The sequence below is a fragment of the Triticum urartu genome, chromosome 6 (genome assembly GCF_003073215.2).
Source record: "Triticum urartu cultivar G1812 chromosome 6, Tu2.1, whole genome shotgun sequence".
Classification (NCBI taxonomy): Eukaryota; Viridiplantae; Streptophyta; class Magnoliopsida; order Poales; family Poaceae; genus Triticum; species Triticum urartu.
The window spans coordinates 3921982-3940342 of NC_053027.1; the positions used below are offsets into that span (position 1 = coordinate 3921982).

Below are 18361 nucleotides of genomic sequence, written 5' to 3' on the forward strand. Positions count from 1 at the left end.
TGCCACCGGTGGGCCCAGCAATAACATCGGTTGATCGTCGGTGAGGCTAAAAAATTCGTCTGCCGCCCGGTAGGCATCGTCGCAATCACCAGAACCCTGTCCTTCATCGTTGCTAGCCATGTTTCCTATGATTAAATCTAGTCAATTAATTCTAGACCTAATAAAATGAATAATGACATAAAAAAGGCCTATTGTTTTGCAGGAATGTTGACTCCTTCCTGGTGCGGAAAATCATGGGCACTCGATATATCCTAGTTTGTAGCACAAGTCATGCCGAAATTCATGGAAAATTTCGGCATGACCTTTGCTAAAAGGTGGACAAATCGAGAACCTGAAATTTGCCGGAAAAGAAATCAATCAACATTCTAGCAAAACATAGGCCACTAAGCATCATTCCCTGGAAATAGTGTCCAAATATACACGAGCAACCACATGTCCAAATTTCGCAAGCTAATTCAAAAACAAAGTGTAGATGAAAATTCATTTAACTACTAATAGAACAAAATTCAGTTAACTTTAGTGCTCTATAATGATGAAAGGAAAAAAAATTCAGTTAACTACTAATTTCATTCATTTAGGTTATTCATTTAACATCACCTAATTAACCTATTGTACCACTAGTACTAGCAACACTACTAACCTAATTAACCTAGCAAAACTCTAGTGCCCTAACTAAAAAACATCTAATTAACATCTACTAGTACCACTATTTCCCTAACCTAATTAACATCTACTAGTATCACTATATACTATACAAGCAGCATCTACACTAATTAAACCCTACTGCCCTAACTAACTTTTGCTGTACTATTTTTTTCTCTAAAATGCAGAGAGAGATGAGTGGGGGGGGGGGGGGGGGGACTTACAGAGAGGGGAGAGAGGGCGGCCTCGGGCACGGGCAACGGCGGTCCTGGGCGGGCTCAGGCGGCGGTGAGGTGGAGGGCGCTGACGGTGACGTCGAGGGCGGCCTCGGGCGGCGGCGGTGAGGCTGAGGGCGGCCTCGGGCGGCGGCGGTGAGGATGATGGCGGCCTCGGAGGGAGACGGTGAGGTTGCGGGCGTCCACGCCGGCAGGAGACGGCGGCAAAGTCGGCGACGGCGAATTGGGGAGACGGCGGCGAGGGCGAGGGATTTGGGGAACAAGTGGTGGCCGGGGGGCGAGGGGGGGGGGAACCGCTGTTTAAGTGAAACGTAACAGTAGCGAGTTTCCGGAAACGCGCTATAGCTATGTTAGCTATAGCGCGTTTACTGAAACCTGCTACTGCTATTCCTTTCTCCTTTTTTCCTTTTTTATTTTATTTTTCTTTACATTTTATTTTTTTCCTTTCTCCTTTTTCTATTTCTTTCATTTTCATTTACTTTTCTACTTGTTTTTCACTTTATTTTATGTCCGTTAGCAGCAACGCCTTACACGTAAGCGCACTACAGCTAAGGAGCGTACCAGTAGCGCTGGGCCAGTATACGCGATACTGCTAGGTTGGGCTAGCCATGTGCGCCCAGTTCAAACATAGTAGCAGCGCTTTTCGCCACTACGCGCTACTGCAAAAGTCGTAGCAGTAGCGCGGTTTATTTACGCGCGCTGCTACTAATTAGCAGTAGCGTTTGATTTTGTACAGCGCTACTGGTAACATTCTGTGTATAAGGTTTTCCCTAGTAGTGATATATCTCGGAATGGCTACGGAAATGCCATAACAGGTAGGTATGGTGGCTGTTTTGAGGAAGGTATATGGTAGGTGTATGATACCGGCGAAAGGTGTGCGGTATTAGAGAGGCTAGCAAAGGTGGAAGGGTGAGAGTGCGTATAATCCATGGACTCAACATTAGTCGTAAAGAACTCATATACTTATTGCAAAAATCTACAAGTTATCAAAGCAAAGTATTACACGCATGCTCCTAGGGGGATAGATTGGTAGTAAAAGATAATCGCTCGTCCCCGACCGCCACTCATAAGGAAGGCACTCAAAAAATAAATCATGCTCCGACTTCATCACATAACGGTTCACCATACGTGCATGCTACGGGAATCACGAGCTTCAACACAAGTATTTCTCAAATTCACAACTACTCAACTAGCATGACTTTAATATCACCATCTCCATATCTCAAAACAATTATCAAGTATCAAACTTATCATAGTATCCAACACACTCATAAGAAAGTTTTATTATTAATCTTGTGTACCAAGCATATTAGGATTTTAAGCAAATTACCATGCTATTTAATATTCTCAAAATAATCTAAGTGAAGCATGAGAGATCAATAGTTTCTATAAAACAAATCCACCACCGTGCTCTAAAAGATATAAGTGAAGTACTAGAGCAAAATTATATAACTCAAAAGATATAAGCGAAGCACATAGAGTATTGTAGCAAATTCCAAATCATATATGGCTCTCTCAAAAGGTGTGTACAGCAAGGATGATTGTGGTAAACTAACAAGCAAAGACTCAAATAATACAAGACGCTCCAAGCAAAACACATATCATGTGGCGAATAAAAATATAGCTCCAAGTAAAGTTACCGATAGAAGTAGACGAAGGGGGGGGTGCCTTCCGGGGCATCCCCAAGCTTTGGCTTTTAGGTGTCCTTAGATTATCTTGGGGGTTCCATGGGCATCCCCAAGCTTAGGCTCTTGCCACTCCTTGTTCCATAATCCATCAAATCTTTACCCAAAACTTGAAAACTTCACAACACAAAACTTAAAGTAGAAAATCTTGTGAGCTCCGTTAGCGAAAGAAAACAAAAGACCACTTCAAGGTACTGTAATGAACTCATTATTTATTTATATTGGTGCTATACCTACTGTATTCCAACTTCTCTATGGTTTATAAACTATTTTACTAGCCATAGATTCATCAAAATAAGCAAACAACACACGAAAAACAGAATCTGTCAAAAACAGAACAGTCTGTAGTAATCTGTAGCTAGCGCAAGATCTGGAACCCCAAAAATTCTAAAATAAATTGCTGGGCGTGAGTAATTTATCTATTAATCATCTGCAAAAAGAATTAACTAAATATCAGTTTCCAAATAAACATGGCAGTAGTTCTCGTGAGCGCTAAAGTTTCTGTTTTTACAGCAAGTTCAACAAGACTTTCCCCAAGTCTTCCCACCGGTTCTACTTGGCACAAACACTAATTAAACACAAAAAACACAACCAAAACAGAGGCTAGATAAATTATTTATTACTAAACAGGAGAAAAAGCATGGAATAAAAATAAATTGGGTTGCCTCCCAACAAGCGCTATCGTTTAACGCCCCTAGCTAGGCATAACAATCAAGAATAGATCTAGGTATTGCCATAATAGTAAGATAGATTATTAAAACTCATTTCATATTCTCTACGTTCGGCAACAAGTTTTATTTCAGGCAAGCAAAAGTAATCAAAAGGGCTAAATTTAATGGGACAAAAGTCCCCAAGATCAACCTTGGGAGGTATAGGTTCCTCGTTTGGTCCTTCATATTGCACAACCAATTCATCATTATAAGCATTCTTTTGACAGAACTTTGTGAGCCTATATTCAAGAGAATATCCTAGTTCGTTATTTCGAATAGCCAAATCATCATTAAGTTCATAAATTCTATCAACTAGAACATTGGTAGGAACCCTTTTTCTAAGATTTTCATTCAAAGCAACATAGTCTAGAGATTGAAAACGCATTATTTCTTCTTGATCAAAGAGGATAGCCTCTATGAGAGGACATCAAGCGTCCACCCTATAATGTGCAAAGATTTCTTTGTCCTCTTTTATTATGAATCTAAACTCATGAGCCAAAAAGATAGTAGTGGCACGCTTAACAGAAGAATGCTCAATATTAGAAAATTCCAGAAAAATCCTTTGTATGGAAGGATGCATGTGCATGAATTGTCTTTCAATTTCAACTATAAGCATGGCAATAGCGTCCGCAAGACTACTAGTTCTATGAAGGATAGAACTACCCATAGAAGGTAAAGCACCGGCACAAGTAAAGAAATCTAGAATAACTCCTTTTCCAATAATATTACCACTACCAACACGGAATCTTTTTGTATGTGAGATAATGGGTTCTTTAGTAGCAGCACTACAACATGAGCCGAACCTGTTACAGAGCTACACCGGTGGTCTCCACCAGATGAAGGATGGGTCAAGGCCAATTTAGATGCCGGCATTGCGAAACATGGAGATAAGGGTGGTGGAGGGATGATCCTTTGGGGGCATGCTGGTGACATCTGCGCAGCAGCTGGCTACACTACAACATGAACCCCCTTATAGCAACGCTTCTATCCGTATCTACAAGTTCATATATGTGTTGTTAGCGCCTTTACCAACGGTTTCGGATGTGTTGCCTAATCCAGTGTTGCTAGAGCATAATGCAACGCTTATACCACTGTTGGTATATTGAACCGTTGCAAGAATGAAACACATAAAACAGAATTATGCAATGCTTATATACGTTGGTGCTTAATGCACAGGAATCAAAATCCCGTTGCTTGGCAACAAATAACATGCAACGCTTCAAGCATTGGTACATATATAATGTGAATAATATTGTTTTTCATATTTATTTATGACCGGCGGTTAAATTAATGTTCCATGTAATGGTGACAATTATGTATTTTAAGTGAAGAAAAGACAAGAGAATATACACACGGGAGGAAGAAATTGTATATTAAATAAAATTGTTGGATTACAATACTGGATAGTACAGGAGGAACATCATCCAAATGTGATGCATAATCAAAATATTTTCTTGACAACAAAACTTAAACTGAAAGCATCCATCAACATCCCTGTAACTTAACTAAAACTTAACATCATCCAATAGCTTAACTAATATTGAAAGCATCCATCATCATCTTCATCATGAATAGTAACATCATCATCGTCATTGCACTAGACTTTCCATGCACCCTTATAATCAAGTTTTCTTTTGAATCTACAGACATAAAAAAAATGAAACATTAACACATATGGCGTTGACATGATGCAAGTAGTGATAGCGGAAGGATATTAGTCACATACAAATATTACTGCAATTGTAACAATGAAAGATTTACAAAATCTTAGCTTGTAAATATTTGATTTGTGATTACAAAATCTTAGCTTGTAAATATTTGATTTGTGATTTAAGTTCCTATCGCTGTTCTTCAAACATTGGAAAAAAAGGCTAGTAAGGTCATTCTACTATGCATATTTTTTCCCTCTAGGAAACATTGAAATTGCTATAAATAAATAAATAAGGGAAGTGATTTTTAATACATTTGATACATCAGTTTTCAGCACACACATGTATCTTCTGTTTTTCATGTCTAATAGTATCTTTCAAGTCCCTGTTGTCAAGTGGCTTGCATACCTTTAGAAGAACCACAAAGGTTCAAACTCATCTAGCATGTATGTAGCTTATTTTTTAATTGCCGAACTTCCCTTTTGTTGATCAGACTGTGCAGCACTTAAAAAATGATTAATGAGAGGTGGTAAGGAAGATTTAAAAGTCATGGGACAAGAAAAAATTAACGCGAGCTGCAAAATATTGATCTGAAATACATATGAGAAGGCACTGCCTTCGCACAGTTCAGTCAGTTATAGCTATATAAACTTATCAAACTACATTTAAACAGAGGGATACTTACATATTTTTGTGCCACATAATATATATACTGGACAATGGCATTGAATGCATAATTTTATTTCAAGAAAACGCAATCAACAAACACATGTTAGAGAAGCAAAAGTTGTGGTCTGAAGTTGCAGATTTGTAATATAGCCCATTGCTCAATCACATGTCAGCGTCAATATACCTGAAAATTTATGGTACCATGGAATGATAGGGGAGGCATGCCGCCTTTCAGTCAACTCTGTTTTGCAGCTACAAGGAAACTTTCTAATAATATATAATCAAGTGAGAGGAGAGTTAGACCAACACTTCCTATTACGTGTAAATCAATAAGTTATGTACGATTTATTCCTCGGCAGCATATGGAAACTTACTTTTCCCATACACCATTTCACAAATCCACCATATATACTGCGGCATGCACTTCCAAACCCCTGCCTGCATTATGAAATTTGTCAGCCTGAGAACAGTATAAGTAAAGAGAAGACATAAGTTTGCTAGCTTATTATTTAGTAAAATGAAGTAATATCGTTGCTATATCATCAAGAAAACACCACAAACAGTATGTTGCTGCATGACGTATCAGTGCAGAGTGCAGACCTTGCTGCTGAAGAATGTTCTCCATAATCTTCATTCACATTCATCAGCTTTACGAGGGTAAAAACTGCAAACAGTATTCAAATTAGAATGTGTGTTGTCTCCTGTAATAATCAATCTTCCTAGAAAGCATGCATGCTGAGAAGTGTTATCAATCAGGGCAAAACAAGACTCAGAATTTCCTTCAACAAAAGTTTTTTATGATATGAAAATTGAACCAATAAACCATGTACAGATATTTACTTTATTCAGAGGAATATAAATGTTGGTCCTTTTATTGCATTGAAAACTAAAGTAGCAGCATACATGAATAATCTATCACAAGTATATCAGCATCATAACTACCAAAGCTTCTTCCAAAATGGATACAACATTAAGAAGATGGTCTGAACCATTAATTTTTATAAGCACAGTAGGCCGGAATGTGCACTGCTTGTGCAATTCAATGATATTTACCAATGTATGATGAACTTCTCGCCGTAGTACCTACAATGCTTGGAATCCAGCTAGTAGCAGGTGAACAAAATTCAATGGACACCATGGGCTTCCAACATTATTCCATTGGACTGCACAGGAAATAACATTCTCAATATTAAATCTGGCCAGGGGAACAGGACACTGAACAACACACTTGGTGCCGAGAAAAAAAAGATTATAAGGTATGCTGATTCAGGTGACCATCCATGGCAATGTGTTGTATTGGTGCATTGTCTATTTGAAATTTCAGTGGCCACGACATATTCTCCGACAATGACAACCTTTGATCTCTAACATAACATGTCCACTTTATTACAACTAAGCAATATGTGGACACTGAATACTACGACAATCACGTATGAGTCTCTGGTTTTAAGTCCTATACCTAATGGATGAAGAACAAAAGGTACAAATCATAAGGTTAAGTAACTTATTGGCTCGCCTACCAAACAAACATATAGAATCTTAGCTCCATGAGACCTTGACCATGAACTCGGGTGAAGAAACAGCTACAGAATTTTCTTAAACCAAACAGATCTTCTCAGCTCTCAAGAGTCAAGACCATCATGCAGGAACACCGGATAAACAAATCAAAATCTTTGGCCGCCACCTTCACTGTGTACCTAGGGATCAAACATTTGTTCCTGCCGTTCATGGGCTTGTGATAAAAAAAATCAATTTCTCAAACTTGGCGGGCAGGCTTGAGCAGATTCATGGCCGTACCTTGGATTCGCCAATGGTCACAAGGAAGGGGTGACGAGGGGCGGTGCGCCGGGATGCAGAGTCGCAGGGGAGACGTGCTGGCGGCGCGTCGGGACGGATGAGAGGACCACATGCAGGGGAGTGGTGACGAGAGGCGGCGCACCGGGCTGCAAGGTCACACGGGAGTGATACCTTGAACTCCTGAGAGGCGGCCGCCGGGATGGAGGACCACGGGGGAGTGAAGAGGGGAGGCGCGCCAGGATGCGGGTTGGTCGCAGCCGCGAGGGGCGGCGGCCGGCGTGGGAGCCTAAGGAATAGGGGAGGGTGGGGAGAGAACGACCTAGGTTATTTGTGAAAGCCAATTCGGGCTGGGCTATTACAAGAAAGAGGCTGGGTAGTGCGCTGGGCTTTACTTGTACTACAACAGAGGTCACGAGGTACAACTGTACAACGCATAAGGTGCAATGCTTGTATGCGTATCTATCGTGAATTTTGCAACATACAGTTAAAACGTTGTAGAATGTGTGTTGCTTTATGAAGGGTATCCTTGTAGTGCTACTTGTTCGGCACGGCGAAGAAGAAAGAACACTGTGAAAGCACTTCTGAGAGAATATGGAACCAGGTATATGACGGATGATGAGATCATGTACATGCCTGCAAAGTTCTACTTTTTTTCTTTTCGAAGGTTTTGTTGAGATACATTTTTTACTTGAGAATATTGGCAGCATGGTAACTGATGACATCAACGGGAAGTTAGTGGCTGCTATTACTGATGAGGAAATTGAGGCCGCACTTTTTCAGATGGGCCCAATGAAGGTGCTGGGGCCAGATGGGTTGTCGACCATGTTTTATCAACCACACTGGTTGTTGGTTCTCAAGGACGTCTGCCATGGGGTTCGTGATTTCCACGAGGGGGAAGCAGCTCTGGATTCTTTTAACGCCACAATTATATTGATGATTTTGAAAGTCAACTCACCGGAGTTACTTTCTTAGTTTCGGCCGATCAACCTGTGTTATGTGTTATGTGTTATATAAAATTGGTGAAAAAGAGGCTACAGGTATTTTTGCCGATCTTAACATAGAACAAAGCACTTTTGTTTTAGGGAGGTTGACCACAAACAATGTTCTGGTGGCATATATGAGTGTGTGCAAGCGATCAGGACGAGAAGCAGGAAGAAACCGTTGAGTGCAGTGAGGATATGATGAAGGCATATGACAGGGTACATGGGGCGTTTTTTTTTGGTTCGGAACCACCAGCACACGAGTCTCCTCGTGCTCGGGGTGTGCCTCCATTCGGCACGGGTATATGGGGCGTTTTTTGAGCAGATTCTTGCAAGGTTTGGATTTTCCCATGGATGGATTTCTATGATTATGAGATGTGTTACGTCTGGAAATTCTCTGTTAAGCCGAATGAGGTTTTTCGAGAGGATTTTTACTATCTACAGGACTACGGCAGGTCGATCCACTATCCCCATATTTATTCCTATTATGTGTGGAAGGCTTCTCATCTCTTTTAAGAGACTGGCAAGGTGATAAAAAACAATCAGAGGAGTACCTTTTTAGAGCACTAGCCCCCATGTGACTCACATGTTATTTGCAGACAACAGTATTATTTTCTTGGAAGGTTCTCATGATAATCTAGAGTCTCTCAAGGAAATCCTTAGGAAATATGAGGTGACATCCGGTCAAAGGGTGTCTTGAGGAGGACAATGGGAATCTTAAGCAGGCTAATTGTATTGAATCAAAGACCCTTAGTGAAAGGTACCATGATCTAAGGATGGTACATTTAAGCATGTTACGGTTCGAACGGCAAATGCTCAGGATAGAAAGGACAGAGCTTCACAACGGCCGCCAAGGAGGTACTTTGAAATCTATGCTTCAAGCCACACAAACCTATGCCATAACTTCTTTTCAGCTCACAAAGAAGATGTGCCAGAACTTGACATCAATCTCATCGAAATTCTTGTGGGGAGCAGAAATGGTGAGAGGAAGGTGCACTGAATTGCATGAGATAAAATGTGTACCGGCAAACGTGATGGAGGTTTGGCTTTCTATGCAGGCGTGGAGGATGTTACAGGTACCATCCTCTCTTTTTGCTGGAGTGGTTAAGGCGTGCTTCTTCAAGGAGGGAACCATTATGAATGCAACATGCCTGGCAGGGGCCGCATACACATTTCATAGTATATTGCATGGGCGTGATGTCTTGAAAAGGGGCTATTTGGTGGATTGGGGACCGATCAAATATTCTGATCCATCATGATAACAGGATCCCACAAAGGGGGAGCATGAAACAACTCGGACAGGATTATGTTCACAGGGGCGTGGGATCCAGTCCGTGTGGACTCTATGTTCTCACATGATGATGCAGCGGATATAAAAAAATAGCGCCAGGAGGGCCTGGGACATATGACTACCTCGCATGGAATTATACAAAGAATGGTGAATTCTCGGTCAAGTCAGCATATCACCTAAAAATGACGTTGAATGTAGTGAAGTCTGGACGGCCGGGATCTACTTCTTTTCTACATAAACACAAGGAGTGGCTGGCTCTTTGGGATACATGTGCACCAAATAAAGCGAAGGTACAGATGTGGAGGCTCCTGACTAATGGACTTGCGCTGTTGGTTCTAAGCTCTACCGTTGGCATACAAAGGAAGGTGTTTTTTGTGTGGCATGCAGAAGGGAGGAGACGCTATATCATTGATTCTGGTCATGGCCACATTCGGCTATGTTTTGGGAAATTATGCTCTCGTAAAACGGAGTTTCGGTGGCGATCCCACTGACTACGGCTGACTCCACGAGTGCATTGTCGAGCTGGATGCTAGGATGGTTTGCAGAGGCGGTGTAGGGGCTTTGGCGTGCAAGGAATGAAACAAAGGAAGGAAAGAATATTGCCTCGCCACAGGAAATATCCAGGTCTGTGGCACTGTACATGGCTGAATGGATGTCTCTGCATGTGAAGAAAGACACGGCCAAACCTGTTACAGAGCTACACCGGTGGTCTCCACCAGATGAAGGATGGGTCAAGGCAATTTAGATGCCGGCATTGCGAAACATGGAGATAAGGGTGGTGGAGGGATGATCCTTTGGGGGTATGCTGGTGACATCCGCGCAGCAGCTGGCTACTTGTTCGGCCCCATAACTAACCATCAGATGGTAGAAATAATTGCATGCAGGGCGGCGGTCAAGCTTGCATCTAAAATACGGAACCGGCTCCTCTAACTTAGCTACTGTGAAGTTAGGAGCCTAACTTAGCCACATTTCATCCGTTGGATCTAGAATAAATGGCTACAGTTCTTAAACAGTGTCAATTGCTACAGGTAACAAACAGTGATTTTAGCTACAGTGCTCGTCCAAACAGTATGCTACAACCCCATGTGAACAGTGCAGAATCTTGGTCATCTATTTCCCATCTGATGGTTCACAGACTAAGTTAGGGTACTGTTTCCCTAACTTCATAGGAGCGAAGTTAGAGGGGCCAGTTCCCTAAAATACATGTGCAGAAGCTTCACCTGGAGACCGACAACAAGATTGTGTGGAGCATGTTAAATGACGGAAGAAAGAATCTCTCAGTGACTGGACCTTGGATTGAAGAAATCAAGTCAATATTGAGAACATTTCAGGAGAGCAAGGTGACATGGGTAAGGAGGTTTCCAAATTATGCCACGAATAATTTAGCTAAGCTAGGGGTAGGGGTAGATCTATGTAAGATTTGGTTGATGGTGCCACCAGACTTAATCTTAGTTGTGGTCGCCGATGAGATCCCGGACGTTGTTTAGATATTCGCTGGTTAAATAAAGCAGCGGAATTAATCCTCAAAAAAATGTACAAGCATCAAGAAGGCACATATTACACAATGGAGGTGTTTGGTTCATGTTTTTTTAGCCATCATCACATTGCGGAGGCACCTTAAAATGTTGCACACGTTTGGTTCAGTAGGGCTGTAAACGGATAGCGCATAATCAAATCACACCCCTATTCACTTCCTATTACGCCCACCCCTGTCCGATAACCGAAGCTATGATCGCTCATCCCTATCTCTTGCCACAGCCAACCTTCTTTTCCATCCGTTCCCGCCCACCTTCAACTCAACTATCTGCCCTGATTTACTCCGACGAGACCTCTGCATGTAGCAGCAGTGACGACACCAGCGACCCATTTCTCTACTCCCTGACCAGATTTATTTTGAGCAGCAAAGCACCTTACATGGATGGATCGGCGGGCAAGGTGAGAAGCACGTTTCAGATCTTCCACCACCTCAAGGAGCAGCATCCGTCACCAGTGATTTTCCTCGCAGCCATCACAAGGAGAATTGCCCAAAGCATCACCGCTGCATAGCATTCAAAATACATCAAACATCCATGTTGGGGCAAAATAAGCCATGCTCTGCCGAGGTGATCGACGTAGGGCGCGCCAGGTCTGGTCCGGCAAGGGTGTAGGCGTGTGCGTGTGTGTTTAGTCTGAGCTGAGCCGGTCTGTGGCTGGGCCTGCGATCGTGCAGCGATAGATGCCCAGGTCTCGCGGATGAGTAGGTTGCTCATGTTGGTGGGAGACCGGGTAGCCAGGGCGTACATGCGCGTGGTGATCGTGTTGCGTGGGGGGCTGCGTTGCCGATGGCTACAAAGCCGGCTGTAATCCCAGTTTGTTAGTTGGTGGTGAGTTCAGTTGCAACAAATACAAGGCGTTGGAGCGCCGGTGCATTCGTTGCACACAAAACAAACTCGAGTTTCCTGTCCATCGTCTACCTTCGAGCGAGAGTAACTAGACAGAGACAGAGCCACCCATCAATCCAAACACCGCAATGGAATCCATGCCTTTACAATGGCAATACCATACAAAAAGGGGAAATATCTTATTACGCCTTCATCCCATTGTGAACCCATTCCATTACCTTTTGCATTATCACTGCATAATCACAGGACATTTATAGACAGGTGAAAAAAATTATAGTTTTTCACTCCCCAGTTTTCCCTCAAGAACTTAGTAACTTTATGGACTGTCAGAAATTGTATATTCAAAACCAAAAACATATGTTACTCGGAACAAGAAAAAAAATCAATGGCAAGTTCCAGAATTGGACTGCCATTTGACAATACATACATCAAGATGTTTTTTCGGGTCAAATACTCTTTGAGGTTCAATGGTACATCACATGAATGTAACATGGGAAAATTCAGAAAAAATAAACATCATGACACTCTATTTTGACATGTCTCCTTGTTGCTTCATTGTGCTTTTAAGGACCATAGTTTTTACCCACGAAGGCAAATATATCCTCTCTGAATGTTGGTCTTGTATTCCTGGAACACATTTTGAAATAATGAGCACGAGAAATGATGTATTACAAATTTATAGATGCATATATACCAAGCAAAGGGATATTTTTCAAGTTACTGAAAACATCATGCAAACATCGAATGAATTTAACAGATAAACTTCCCGGAACCCCCCCCCCCCCCCCCCCCCCCCCCCCCCCCCCCCCCCCCCCCCCTCCGATAAACTTGCAGAGCTGCTAAAGGATCATGTAGCAACTGAATAATAAAAGTAAGAGTGTTCCTGACAAACCTTTCTTAGTTTCTTTAAACTAGGTAACTAGGGCTGAGGTAGGCAGCCGCAACAAAAAATAGGATGATGAGGACAACAGGTTCAGGTCTCAATACATCCAAGGATGAGTCTCCAACTAGGGATGCAGACACTGGATTCAGAAGCTTTATCCACCACAATAGTTGTCTACAAACCAGTAGGTATGACCGTACGAGTGTTACCTTTGCTGAAACTCGCGCCTCTTGCCGCCGATCAGATCACCGTCGTAAGCCGGTGCAACTAGTCGGAACCAGAACAAGATGTACACGTACAGAACTAGGTAATCAGGCAAGCAGGCTGGTGGATGCTTTTGATGTAGGCTAGCTTAGGATGCAATCTAATCTCACGGCCACTTGATTGATCCGTACAGATACACACAAGAACACAGGATATTTTCCCCACACTGTCATAGCTTCCCATATGATTTTCTCCTTTATTGTAAATAATAGCATGATTACATAGACTCCAATGTAAACACTACTAATACTTGTCACCCTATGTCCAACGTGACCTAAACTTAGGACTCTCCAAACGACACCAACATGTATAAGACATCCTAACAACCTCTCCCTAATCCCAACTTGTCTACTCAACAACTCAACAACGACTAGTCTAATTGGCTCTCCTAAATTTTGATCACATCAAATAACAACGACCACACGCATAGAAAACTTTTATAGCCAAGGGCCTGTTTCGTGCCCCTCTTCTTCTCTTTATTTTTTTTCTCTTTTAACTCACGGAGTTACAGAAGACACACTTGATGCTGTGCATCTAAGAACCTTCCTACGTGATGTCCTCTAACTAGGCAGCATCTATAATTCTAAATATATTATATGTTATAATTTAGGAGCACTGCCTGTCTGTGTTGCATGTGGTGATGAGGTCATGTCATCAGCATATCACTGTTAGATCACTAGCAAGACTCACAAGATGGATCAAATGTAGTGAGGGACTTCACAAACACAATGTCTAAAGTGACATAGCCTACTGCTTCTTGTCCACCCACCTAGTTAATACAAGCGATTAACCAAATCGACTCCACTAGTCTACCAGGCATGCAACTTGACTAAAGTCGACTGATCTTAGATCATAATAAAAAATTCACATGATTAAATCCGAGAAGTTCCACGTGACATGCTACTGTACATAATAGCAATCTTAGCGTCAACCAGAACACATTCACAGCATACAGAATTGAAGAACCATCTAGCCCTTTTTCTTTGTTAAAGTAAAATTTCTAAAATTATGGCCAATGGTCTAGAAGAAAGCACATATTGGAAAACCACAGTGATTACATAGTACCATTCGAATTTAATTAACTAGTGTTCTTTTTTTTACAACACATAATGTACATGTTATAAATTGATATTTAGTATCAAGGTCAGTGAAAATAGACATTATATTTCCCATAAATTTATTATATGGGAAAATATAACTAGATTTAAGCTTCCAAGTGTGCCAGCCGGTTAACTATTTCATGTAGCAGACGGCTTCACGACATCACAAATTGCCAGCACACGACTGTGGTTACCAATTAGAAACGGCCACAAATCAATGAAATAGTTATATTCTCGTTCTAGCTTTAATCTGGCATGGTAATAATAAGAAATCACATCACCATAACTCATGACCAGACCAACAAGGAAACAAACAACTGAACACATTTTTATATATCCAGTCAATTTTTAATCGCAACTACAATTTATTACCGCAATCATGTGCCAAAAGCAATCCAAGAAAAAAAAATACTCTTGTTTGCTCGTGCAATGTGAATATAGAGGAGGCATTACCTGTAGTATAGAAATTTGTGTATGGATAGAAAGTGTCCAAACATAAGCCACCTCGTTTGCAAATATGTTTGATCTGCATCGAGTCAAGTTGGAGCGTGAAGACGCCGCGGATCGTAGATAGAACAATCACATTTGTGTCCTCATCATACCCTGTTATTATCATCTTTTTGCAACGACTAAACATTCTATGCGGAAAGAGCTCCTGCAATTGAATACTTTTCTGCAGAAACACCCATGTGACAACGCCATCACAGTTTGATTTCCTCTCCCATAACAGGATGGTCAGTTTTGACAAATATGCGAGGCCAAGTCTGTTATCATCCATCCTTAAGACCTGAACAAATCCATAGGAGGTGGTGTTCATAGGGCAGTCTACCGGCCTCTTGATCAAATCAAGGTGCTGACTTTCAACATCAAACACAAGGACGTTACCACCACAAAGCACCCAGCAAAGTGCACTCCCAACAAGGATGCCAGGCCTTATGCCAAACATCGTGTCTGTTGACTCCATGGAGACAATGTCTCCCCATAAACCAGATGCCGATTCATAGAGGCAAGCGAATGCTTTTCTGTATCCAATGACCCAGATCAAGACCAATTTGAGCGGTCTCGAGAAGCAATCGCCATGCACGTGCCCGTCTTGGGCATCAGCGCACATCACCGCGGCCTCCCAGTACACCAGGTGGACCTCCGGGTCGAACACCAGCCCAGGTGGACAAGCCACACGGTGCTCTTGTCCGGTGAGGGGATCCCACACCATCACCTGACGAAGCCACATGTTGACTAGGATGGCGAGGCCGTGGCGGCAGCCTACGAAGTTCCAGTGTTTGTTGCTGTTGTTGGGCACAGAGAAGCGGGCTGCAGCGATGCGGTCCGGCGAGTCGAGCACAGGAGTGAAGTGGTGCTCTGTGCTCATTGAATTACCTCTGAAGAAGCCGAGCAGTGGAGGTTTTTGGTGGTGCCTGCGGAAGCGCTTGAGGAAGTCCGGATCGGACAGGATGCTGCGCCAGCGCTTACAGACGAGGGAGGCGCGGGGGAGTGACGATGGGTCCGGAGGGAGGCGCAGGAGGATCTCCGGGAGAAGGTTCTCGTCTTCCACTGGGGACGCCGTCGCCGGCGAGCAACGGCGGCGGCGGCTCCTCATACTTCAGCCTGTAGCGAAGACAGCAAGAGAATTATCAAGAATCCTAAAACCAAATCAAAATTGGAAAAGCAGGAGTCAAGATAGGAGTAAAAGAAACCAGAGGCACTCACCGTTTGTTCTTCCAGAGGCCTGGCCGGAGCGCCGCCGTTGGTCGCCGCTACGAATTAGGGTTAGGGCAAAGGAGGGCGGGGCAGGGCAGAAGGGCCGGGGTAGGGGGAGGCGCGGCGGAGTGCGTGAGGGACGCAGCGGAGTTCAGGACGGACGCGGTGGAGCTGGAGGAGCAGCGGCGGCTGGCCACCGGCCGGCGCCGTTGGGTGGAGCGGCGGCGGCTGAGAGTCTGAAACCTGAGACAGCGAGATGCGATGTGAGTGTGCTCTTTTTTGTTTCCTTTCCAGCGATGTGACTCTACTCACTGTAGGCATGGAAATGGCATATTTGCCCTTGTCGAAAGGAGAAACAGCTGCTACTTTAGTCAGAGAGTGCACGAGAGTTCGTAGCCTCGTCAAATCCCTTTTGCCTCTGCGTTGATCTTGCTTCCGCTGCCATGCATGGATGGCACTCCTGCCATTCAGGCTGGACATAGCGAGCGGGCTTTTCAGCCCGCTCGTGGCCCGTTCGCTCTTGGCCCGCTCGGTCCAGCCTCGCTAAATATAATGGACGGTCCGGTCTCTAAATATGGGCCCGTTTCGGAACGGTCCAGGCTCGCTAAATAGTGTAGCAGGGAGCGCGGCCTCTGTCGACCTCCTCGTTGTGCTCGCCTTCGATGCGGGGAGCTTGCATCTCGTTGCCAACATGCCGTCGACACGGGGAAGGAAGAGCCATGGAGGGACCTCCGCGTCCCATGAGATCACGAGGCTTCAAGAGCGCCGCCTGCAGACCGGCCGCCATTGGCAACTTCTTGACTTAGTCAACCACCTCCTTGCCGCCTACGAGCGTCGTCCGACCACCACAAGCATGAGGGGGATCTCCTCCGCAGCGTCGCCTGTCGACCACAAGCATCAGGTGCATCTTCTACGGCCCCGGCCACCATGCTACTTCTCCCTCCACCTTTCCGACATGCTGACCCCACATGGCAGTGACTGGCCACCGCAGGGACCGCCGAGCCCGTCGGTACACACCGAGCTTTACACCCGCCGGTCCGGTCCCTGAAAAGAGGACCGCGGCACTGCTCGGTCCGGTCCGGTCCAGACCGCCGGCGACCGGTCCAAACTGCAGCTCGGTTAGCGACCGGACCGGCCCGGACCGTGTCCACCCTGACCTGCCACCAACGGCATGGCCCATCTCCCCAACGCCAATCTGCCTACGGCCGCTCTTCAGAATGGCGGCCACCAAGACACTCTGCTCGTTGCGCCGCCGGCTTATTCTCTTGGTGGTCGGCTGCGGTGGCGCAAGCTCTTGGTCGTCGGCTACGGTAGCGCGAGCTCTTGGTCGGATTGTGGCACAGTGAGGTCCTCCATTGTTGCAATGCCGAGCAACTAAAATCACAAAAATCCTGCATGTTGTTTGTAATTGCCTATGTCCCTTGGTTGTCTGATGATGTCACTTTTTCCTTGACAGATTCAGAGCTGTGTTAGATGTGTGATGAAACAGTACTAGACAAGATGCCGATTCTGATAACAGAAGCTAAGCAAGCCAATACAGTATTCAATCTTGCATCATCGTCATTATCATATGGCTGCATGTGTATATCTTGTCAGGACATGCCATCTCTGCAAACAAGTGCAGACTCAATCCTTCTCTGAACATACCATCAGCTAGTGCCCTCCCTGTGAACATCTTCAGGATCCAGCAGAGTTATCCCAAAGCTGTAAGCATCACCAGCAGCTGATACAGAAAGGGCGCAAAATCAAGGCAGTTCAGTTTATTAATAAGAGGAGGGCGCAAAATCAGGGCATCATCATTGTAAACATATCTCCTTATTCAGGGATTTAGTTAGCCACGACTGACTAGCACGTTCGTGCACTCATGTACTTGCCTCAGATCAATAAAAAAGTGGGTTTCATCATATTCTTGCCTCTTACATTCTGTCATTGTTTCTTGAGAATGACAAATAAAGAGTATTTGCTGCTGATGTTTCTGCTAGGATCGACATAAAAGAACCACCTAACATTTGAACTGGAACTGAAACTAGAAGCAACTAATACTTGAACCATATAACAGAGACAAATTCAAGTACCTTGGGCAGAAACAAGATGACAAAACATAAATCTGTCTACTTTTCTAGTGCACTGGTACCTACCAGGTATCAGGTATTACATTAAAGTTGACAAGGTCATACAAAATATTGCATCCAACATCTTCAAACTATGTAAATCATGTCCAAACCCTGGTCCATCATATTGTCGAGCCCTTAATTTTCATCGAAATGTAATACTGCAGAACTAGGCTCTACAGTCGATCCCTGCTGAACTTGAAATAGCATACTCGTATATTTTCCGAGAATTTGGGGCGTAACCATTGTCGATGAACCTCCAAGT

At 43.8% G+C, this 18361-nt stretch overlaps 1 protein-coding gene across 1 annotated transcript; it reads right to left on the reverse strand.

Moving 5' to 3' along the window:
* Positions 1-4895: 4895 nt before the first annotated feature.
* On the reverse strand, positions 4896-16252 carry LOC125513987. Its single transcript, XM_048679223.1, has 5 exons — positions 15995-16252; positions 14741-15892; positions 6192-6255; positions 5966-6029; positions 4896-4913 (listed from the first exon to the last, which is right to left on the reverse strand). The coding sequence occupies exons 2-5, from the start codon at positions 15882-15884 to the stop codon at positions 4896-4898; spliced, it is 1290 nt and encodes a 429-aa protein (XP_048535180.1). The 5' UTR covers positions 15885-15892; positions 15995-16252.
* Between the last annotated feature and the right edge of the window lie 2109 nt (positions 16253-18361).

What these genes read in the sequence shown, in the direction of transcription:
- LOC125513987 (XM_048679223.1), bottom strand. Translation starts at nt 15,884, where the DNA reads ATGAGGAGCCGCCGCCGCCGTTGCTCGCCGGCGACGGCGTCCCCAGTG. An exon ending in CACAAATTTCTATACTACAG is followed by an intron (nt 6,256 to 14,740) that starts GTAATGCCTCCT and finishes TACTGTTTGCAG; the next exon opens with TTTTTACCCTCGTAAAGCTG. An exon ending in GAACATTCTTCAGCAGCAAG is followed by an intron (nt 6,030 to 6,191) that starts GTCTGCACTCTG and finishes TTCATAATGCAG; the next exon opens with GCAGGGGTTTGGAAGTGCAT.